Source organism: Saccostrea cucullata, unplaced genomic scaffold (genome assembly GCF_032062105.1).
Source record: "Saccostrea cucullata isolate Sc308-1 unplaced genomic scaffold, CSIRO_AGI_Scuc_v1 ctg17015, whole genome shotgun sequence".
NCBI lineage: Eukaryota > Metazoa > Mollusca > Bivalvia > Ostreida > Ostreidae > Saccostrea > Saccostrea cuccullata.
The window spans coordinates 17,501-27,063 of NW_026926421.1; the positions used below are offsets into that span (position 1 = coordinate 17,501).

General features: G+C 34.0%; 1 protein-coding gene across 1 annotated transcript in view; it reads right to left on the reverse strand.

Moving 5' to 3' along the window:
- Positions 1-9,169, reverse strand: part of LOC134271657 (ERI1 exoribonuclease 3-like) — a gene marked incomplete at its 5' end in the record, with an annotated part of 16,464 nt that extends 7,295 nt beyond the window's left edge. The window contains one exon of the mRNA XM_062753867.1: positions 9,097-9,169. Coding sequence (XP_062609851.1) covers positions 9,097-9,169 — 73 coding nt within the window. The remainder of the gene's footprint in view (positions 1-9,096) is intronic.
- Positions 9,170-9,563: the final 394 nt, after the last annotated feature.

The window sequence follows — 9,563 nt, forward strand, 5'->3', positions numbered from 1 at the left end:
CTGTTCTTGATGAAAAGATTTATAAAAACATTTTCTTCCTATATATAACTTCATAATAATTTGAATTTGATTCCCCATTGTTTCCCTCCCTACCCCTAAGGGCCATGATTTGAATCAAATTTAAACCTTCAATACATGAGGATGCTTATATATCAATATGAATAAACATAGCTTTTCTGTTCTTGGGATTTTCCTTTTATTTTTCTATGTGAAACTTTGATCTACCTTTGTGGCCCCCCTACCCTTGGGGGTTATGATTTGAACAAATTTAATTCTACACTAATTGCAAATGCTTCCATATAAATACATGTATCATTAAACATGGCTTTGTTATTCTTGAGAAGAAGATTTTTAAAATATATTTTAATGTAAAACTTCGATCCCCCATTGTGGCAATCTATCCCTGAGGATTATGATTTGAAAAAAATAGAATCTACACTACCTGAGGATGATTCCATATAAATATCACTAATCATGACTTTGAAGTACTTGAGAAGATTTTAAAAGATTTCCCTGTCTAGTCCTATGTAAAACTTTGATCAGCCATTTTGGGCCCACCCAACCCCAGGGGTCATAATTTGAACAAACAATCTACACTGCCTGAGAATGATTACATATGAGTTTCATCCTTCCTGTCTCAATGGTTCTTGAGAAGAATGTTTTTTAATGAAAGATTTTTTCTATATACTCCTTTGTAAAACTTTGATCGGCCATTGTGGCCAAGCCCTATACCCAGGGGTCATGATTTGAAAAGACTTGAATCTACACTACCTGAGGATGATTCCACATGAGTTTCATCTTTTTTTGAGAAGAAGATTTTTAAAGAATTTTCCTATATACACCTATTTAAAATTTTGATCGGCCATTGTGGCCCCGTCCTACCCCTGGGGGTCATGATTTAAAAAACTTGAATCTACACTACCTCAGGATGCTTCCCCATGAGTTTCATCTTTCCTGCCCCAGTGGTCCTTGAAAAGATTTTTTTTTAAAAGCCATTAATTTTTCACTTAATCATAATTATCTCCCCTTGACAAAGGGCGTGGCCCTTCATTTAAATAAAACAAGTGCAAGAAATCTAATATTTCATAACAGATATACAATAAACATATTACTGCATGGTTGCACAAATATGTTGTATATCTCTTATCTTTTGGAGGTCCGTGTAAGCTCTACTCCTATTTTGTATTGTTTTTGGACTTTGGACCTTGAATGCTGTTCGTTATCTCTATATGTTTCATTTATAAAACTGAAAGTACAGTAGGGGGTGTTTCTACTTCTAATTAAAGTTTTCAAAGTGAACAGGAATACTATAATATTAAAATGTCTTCCTACAAATGGCTGTAAGTAAAAAAAAATTGTACATGTATCTATATATAATCAAGATAGACTACTGAATGTTTCTTAATATTCTAAAATTCACTACATGTGTCTATGTAAGTCATATATTACAATAAATAGCGAGGTGTTGTACAAATATAGAAATGATATGAGCTGCATGATTTTGACACAGACACATTACATAGCTAAGTATAACTAAGACTCATTGATAGTGAAAATTACAAAGAAAAAATATTTACAACTATATTTTTGATGTTTGATACAGGAACTTGGGTATACAGCATTTTTCAGAGTCTGTGTTTATGGGACTGTGTTACATACTGGGGTTCTCACAGACAGTAATCATGAGGAGAGACATGGCGGACTTCACGGAAATTATGACAAATCAAGTAATTAAAACGAGAAAAACACATGAGGATGATAAGTGGGAGTTACAAGGAAGGGTTTAGGCTAATGGGATCAGATTTAGATGCAATGATTTGGCCAAATAACCACTATGTAATCTGGGATTTGGACCAGGCTCAGAATTATGACCTAAAAAGAAAAACACTGATTCTCTGTGATTGTTCTGATAGTCCACCAGGATTTGCTTTACTTGAATTACTGACACCAACACACAAGGAAAGTGTACAGAATGCATGTGTGAGAATAAATGACAGATTCTATATATCCAGTTCCAAATACAGACAGATCACATGTTCAGCAGTAATACCTAATTCTATAGAACATGGTCCGTGTGGTAGTGGTGTTTCATCGGGAGCAGAGTATGACGCTGCCCAATGTTTTGTCTGTGATTTTTGGCCCCCTCCTGCCTCCAAATGGATAGACAGATGTCACTCATGGCCCCCTTCTTATATTGTTGATGACATTGTCAGAAATGAATGCCACTTTGTAGCAATAGGACACAAGCTAGGAAAACACACAGACAAAGAATGGAGAATTTCCTTTTCTTTGGCAGAACAAAAACTTGTATATTCAATGAATCATTGTCAATTCTAAACTTATGGGCTGCTTAAATTGTTTTTAAAAGAGTCTATTAATGATGGATTAAGTGATGAGGTTAGATTACTGTGTTCCTATCACATGAAGACAGCAGTTTTCTGGGCGATTCAACAAAACAGAACACATCACTGGCATCCTCAAAACATTCTACAGTGTTTCTGGGTCTGTTTTAAACTCATCCTTAAATGGGTGTATGAGGGGGTTTGTCCAAACTTCTTCATTCCAGAAAACAACATGTTTCTGAGTAATATCCATGGTGAAGCACAAAGAAAATTATTTCTTAGGCTTTATATATTGTATGAGAAGGGTTTAGTATCACTGCTTCATTGTCCATCTATCAGATCCAGTGTTATAAGTGTCCTTCAAAATCCCAGACAATCTGTGGATACAGATAAACACATGCTAATCTCCAGGGTTTTGTTTGAATTAAATCTATTCAGTGAGTTGTATCTCAATAATCTGCCAGCAAATAACATACACTCATGCATACAGTTCTTCAGCACTGTAGAAAAGTTGATAATTTTACCCCTGACCCAGTACCAGGTTCTTCTGTTACGGAGGTTTACAGCAATTGTACTCCAGAACACTGCTTTTATGTTATACAAGCTTTTAACCGTTTTTGCACCATTCAAGGTATATACTAGCTCAGTTGTAAACAAGCAGGTGTATATGGCTAACAAAGCATCCAGCTATTTGCTGAAATTAGCAGCCAAGTTTGGGTGTATTTCTGATATTTTATACATTGCAATGTTTTATTACAAGACACTTAGATATAAAGAAGCCCTATCAATTATAGAGATGACAAAGGTCAAGTTAGCACAGCCATATGTAATGTATGTCAACAATATAGCTGAAGATGCAGTGATACACATGTTTTATGAGTTCTTAGGGGGACAGTCCTGGTGTACAGAGATGAGACATGCTGTAGCATGGGACATTTCTATTTACAATACGGTCTGTTACATAGATGAATTAGTAACAGAACAACAATTTGTGCTACAGTCTGGATCCCATGCATTATTTATCCCACCTTATGTTTTGATACATATGTTAGAGGTCTTGTGTTACAGACATGTAGACTCAGTGAAAGCACAATCAGCTCTTAATGACCTACAGGACCTAGTCCACCATGATCAAGGGAAGTATATAATGAAACACAAAAGAGCCATATCCTGGCAGATTCTTGGAATCTGTCAACAGATGACAGGGAACTATCAAGCTGCTCTGTACTCATACCAACAATCTCTCAAACTGCCACATTGATGAGAATTCAGGAAATCATGACACTCATGTAGAAATCAGTATATACTATTCCATGATTGTTACTTGTCTGAGTTCAGCAATTCAGTACCTTTCTTTGAGATGAGTAAGAAATACACACACACCATTCACTTTCTACCTTACAATTTCATTATTGGTATTTTATATCAATATCTAGTATATGATATTAAAATGTGATATTGTTTATTATCCTTTTAATGGGGAATTTTTTGCTTTCTATGACAATCTTCTTTGTACATATAATGAAATCCTTAACATGTTTTTTTTTTTGTAAATAAGTTTTTTGTTCTTTGTAAATAAAGTTTGTGAAGTATTAATGATTTATATCAGTAAACTCATGTATATTGTAGACTGATGGTTTTAATCATGATGGTTTTAATTTCTCAATGTTCATGATTCATTATTTTTCCTTGAAATTGAAACCATCGTATTAAAGCTATTATTTTTTTTTATAAAGTTTAAATGCTCAAATGAAATTTACATTTTATTGCAGCATGAAATTAAAATCATAACAATGGTACTTTTTGATAAATTGTAAAGTTGAAACACTGTGGGGGTTAAACAACTTACAAGCTTTCCATTATGGCTATCAGAAGATAAATAGATTTTTAAAACACACAACAGAAACATTTAATGAATTTCCTGTTTTAACTCATTTTACCCCTGTATCCTGTGGATATCTCTCATTGAATACTTTTTTAAAGCATTTGAATCAACACCACATAAAGATGCTTCCATTTTTCTTTGATAAATTAGGATTTAGAAGACTTTAAAAGATTTTTACAACAATTTTATTTTCTATTATGACCTAGCTGCTCTAATCCCAGGAGTCATGATGTAAACAAACTTAAAACCTACACAACCTGCGGATTCTTCTGAATCAAAATAACTTACTATAGCTTCTTAAGAAGATTTTTCATTTTTCCAGTATATTTCTTATATGTTAGTTAAACTTTGATCACCCATTGTAGCCCCTACCTACCTCTGAGGTTATGATTTGAACAAATTTAAGTCTACACTACCTGAGAATGCTTTTAATAAATATGACCAATCATGGTTTTGCTATTCTTGAGATGATTTGTAAAGTTTTTTCCCTTTGTATTCCTATGGTAAAGTTTAATTGCTCATCCATTGTGGTCCCAATCTATCTCTAGCATCAAGATTTGAAAAAAAAAAATTGAATCTATACTATCAGGCAATGTTTCCACCTTCATCTTACCTGCCCAGTGGTTCTTGAAAAGATTTTTAAAAGATGCCATGAATTCTTTTTTAGCTGACCTGAACCGAAGGCTCAAGCAAGCTTTTCTGATCAAAATTTGTCCAATGTCTATCGTCGTTGGCGTTGTCGTCATTGGCGTTGTCGTTGTTGTAAACTTTTCACATTTTCATCTTCTTCTCAAGAACCAATGGGCCAATTTCAACCAAACTTGGCACAAAGTATTCTTGGGTGAAGGGGATTCAAATTTGTTCAAATGAAGGGCCACACCCTTTTCCAATGGGAGATAATTATGAATTAGAGAAAAATTAATGGCATTTTTAAAGAATCTTCTTCTTCTTTCCTCATTCATAGGGTGGGGCCAAAATGGGCCGATCAAACTTTTACATAGGAATATATAGGAAAAATCTTTAAAAATCTTCTTCTCAAGAACCATTGAGACAGGAAAGATAAAACTCAAGTGAAATTATCCTCAGGTAGTGTAGATTTAAATTTGTTCAATTCATGACCTCTGGGGCTAGGGTGGAGCCATAATGGCCAATCAAAGTTTTACATAGTAATATATAGGAAAAATCTTTTAAAATCTTCTTCTCAAGAACCATTGAGACAGGAAAGAGGAAACTCATGTGAAATTATCCTCAGGTAGTGTAGATTGTTGAAATCATGACTGCCAGGGCTAGGGTGGGGTCATAATGGCCGATCAAAGTTTTACATGGGCCAAAACGGTCAAAGTTTTTAATTGGAATATATAGGGAAATCTTTTAAAATCTTCTTTTCAAGTACTTCAAAGCCATGATTAGTGATATTTATATGGAATCATCCTCAGGTAGTGTAGATTCTAGTTTGTTCAAATCATGACCCCCTTGGGGGTTAAAATTTAAGCCCCACCCCCCTCCAACCTCAGTAAACTTTCAGTTCTCATCTGATATGTGCTTTTTCCTAGCCGGTGTGCTCAGGTGAGCGCTTTGGCCCCTAAGCCTCTTGTTAATTCTAAGTTACCGGTATCTCCCCTTAGAAGAAGGTGTAGCATTTCATTTCAATAAACTTGAATCCTCTTTACCTAAGGATACTCGATGCCAAGTTTTTTTGAAATTGGCCCAGTGCTTCTGGAGAAGAAGACGAAATTGTAAAAAAGTTAAGGACCTGACACCAACGACAAACAATGGACAAATTGTGATAAGAAGAGATCGGCTTAAAACATTCAATTTAAAACATTGACAGGCTTAAAAGAATCCCCTATGATTTGTGGTAACAAATGATTTTTATCCAACTTGTGTATTTTTTATCCACTTCCCAAGGTCCATGAATAAAAAAATGAGTTGGATAAACATACATGTATAAGTATTAATATAGAAATCAGAGTTACTTGGAAATGGACATATTTAATAACTTTGCATGAGTCACTTATCCAGAGGATGATAAGGCCTTACATATGTGTATTACCTGTAACAAGACCTACCTTTTAAAATGTGCTATGAATTTTTACTAGGGATGTCAACGAGTACCCGGTTAACCCGGTACTCGATCGAACGTCCGAGTATTGAATATTAAAATCGGCACTCGGTTATTCGGATGTATATTTTTGAAGGTGTCTGAGCACATTTATTAATGCATTAAAACATCGGTTTTAAATCGTAAAATGTTCATTGCATTTGTACATACAGTAATTAGAGTTTTGTACACCTCTAAATGACCGTTATCGCCCGTAGCAGTGTTTATGCAGCAATTATCGTGACCAAGCACCTGTTACCTGGCTTTTCTCACCTTCAACTGTCTTCTACCCTTATTTTTTGTTTGCTTTATAAATTGATTTTTCACTGAACATCGTTTAAGGTCTATTATGTTTAATAAATTAGATAATTTTGTCACATTCTCCAAGAAACCGTAAATTTTCGGGAAAGAGACAGATGATATTACACGCGCGAACGTGGTTGTGTTTGATAACATGCCAATTAATCCAAATGGCTGAAGGCAAAGGCTAAATTTCGGGAAAGAGACAGATGATATTACACACGCGAACGTGGTTGTGTTTGATAACATGCCAATTAATCCAAATGGCTGAAGGCAAAGGCTTTAAAAACCTGATGTCCATCGTTGCATCAAACTACAACATAACTTTCCGTAATACTGTAAAATATAGGATCGAAAAAAATGTACGAAGATTGTAAATCCGCTCTGTTATAGGAAAACTTGCTCAAGTTCATACTGTAGCTCTGACGACTTATCTCTTGGACGTCAAACGCAACCAAAGAGTTACATTACAATTATGGAGCAGATTATTATTAAAAACCAGAAGTCTCTGTTGAGACTGTAGCTCTACAGGTTTGTACTTAAAACAAAGGATGAGAAAAGAAGCCATTGCCATCAGACCAAAACTATAGAAGGAGTAGCATTTTAAAGGAATTTCTTAGACATTTCTATTTTTAGTAACTATGGGAACAATGTTCATCAAAATCAAAAACTGATGCACTATTTTATGTATCTTAGTGTAGTCTACTTTTGTGCCAAGTAATGTTGAAATCAGACCAAAACTGTAGAAGGAGTAGCGTTTTAAGGAAATTTCACAGAAAATTTTATTTTTAGTAACCATGGCAACATCGGTCATCGAAATCAAAAACCGATGCACTATTTTATGTATCTTAGTGTAGTCTACTTGTGTGCCAAGTTATATTGAAATCAGACCAAAACTGTAGAAGGAGTAGCGTTATGAAGGAATTTCACAGAAATTCTATTTATAGTAACCATGGCAACACCGTTCATTGAAATCAAAAACTGATGCACTATTTTATGTATCTTAGTGTAGTCTACTTGTGTGCCAAGTTATATTGAAATCAGACCAAAACTGTAGGAGGAGTAGCGTTTTGAAAAATTGTTTACAGACAGATGGACAGACAGACAGACGGACGGACGACGGACACCTTACTATTGCATAAGCTCTTCTGGTCTCTGACCAGTAGAGCTAAAAAAACCACTGTGAACCATTTATGATTTTATTCCTTGTGTTCATCTGATAAATAATTTGAACTTTAAAAAATATGTTATATGAAATTTTGTCGGGCATGAAGTGCTCATTATTTCCATCGGAGCAGGTGGTTTTATTTCTACAAGAGTTTACAATGTTTTACAGTTATCAATGTTACTTGTTCATATTTATTTAAACTTTTACCGAGTACCCGGGTACTCGATCGGAAAAATGTCCAAGTAACCGAGTATTAAAAATTGACCGATTTGACATCCCTATTTTTTACCCTATGACCTTAACCTTAGAGTTTGACATAAACTTTTCAGAGAATATTTAGAGCTTTCACCTTTCACATGTATATTACCCGTGACATTCACAAGACCTTTCTAAATACACTATAATTTTTTACCCTGTGATCTTGACCTTTAGGTTTGACCTAATACTGTAGATCACTAAAATTTCACAACACCTTATTTTCACAAGATAGTCATTGTCTTTTGATTAGCAAGACACGAATTGTGGTTATTGCTTTATATAATCTTAAAGAATGCTATTACACATGAGAAGTAAATTTTCGCAAGCACACTGTCTTGCGTAATTACGTGAAAACAAAGAACTCGTGAATAAAACGTGATTTACAGTACTGTATTAAAAAATGTTCTTTTTTTCCCTATAAACTTTTATAGAGAAAAGATAGGACATTCATCCTTGAGAAGGGTATTACCTGTGACAAGGCTACAATTTCTGACTCTTTAAACTTTGGCCTTTGTGTTTGACCTCATTTTAAAAAAGTCAACTTTGGTGACAACTTTTGCATGATATATGATAGGGTGTCCATATTTTTAACACAATACCATATATGTAGAATATTTAGCAAGGATTTAATTTTGGCATTATTAGCGACGGTGTCGAGATCACTAAAATTGAATATCGCTAAAAATTAATTGCATTTTATTTGTTATAACTTCTATAACGTTCATTTTAAAATCGCTAAAATAGCATCTCGCTAAAAATGAATTACCAGTTTTTCAGGACAAATCGCTAAATTTACATCTCGCTAAAATTACCACTTATACAGTATGCCATATACATTGTATAATGACATCTCACCCACAAAGACGCAGAAAGCGAGAGACCACAATTCTTTGAATTTGATTGTGTTTTTTCTGCCAGTGACCTTGAATTAGTTGAAATTACTTTGTGTCAAGGTCATGATCACCCTCAAGGTTCAGACTGTTTAATAAAACAATTGTGTTGCATTTTTACTGCATACACTACAAGCTTTAAAGTCAAATACCTTTTTAATGTTGATCCACTTCTTTAAATAATTTTCTGGTTTTAAATGCAAGTGTGTGCACTGAGAGGGTAACCTGCAAATCAGAAAGACTTAATTATTCCTGGTATAATAAAATTAGGCCATCCTTTAAAAAAAATGTGTTAATTTTCTTCTAGAACTTTGCTGTTTCTTTATCTGTAAACAAAATGTTATTATGATATTACCAGGTAAACTTTCAGAAGTATATAAAAGAAAAATGATTTTTTTATATTGTAACTCTCAGGACATTGTATATGCATAACATCAATCCTGTGTCTAAATTCTTTAAAAAAAACATTTTAATAACTGCATGTAGGGTTAATAGCTATAATTTAATGAGGGTAACAGATTAAGGGATACATAATCTGTCTATTTTGCTGTCCACAAAATTTTTATCCTTGTTGATAACTTTTGATTGGTTAGGGCTATGGTTTTTATTTTTCACCTGA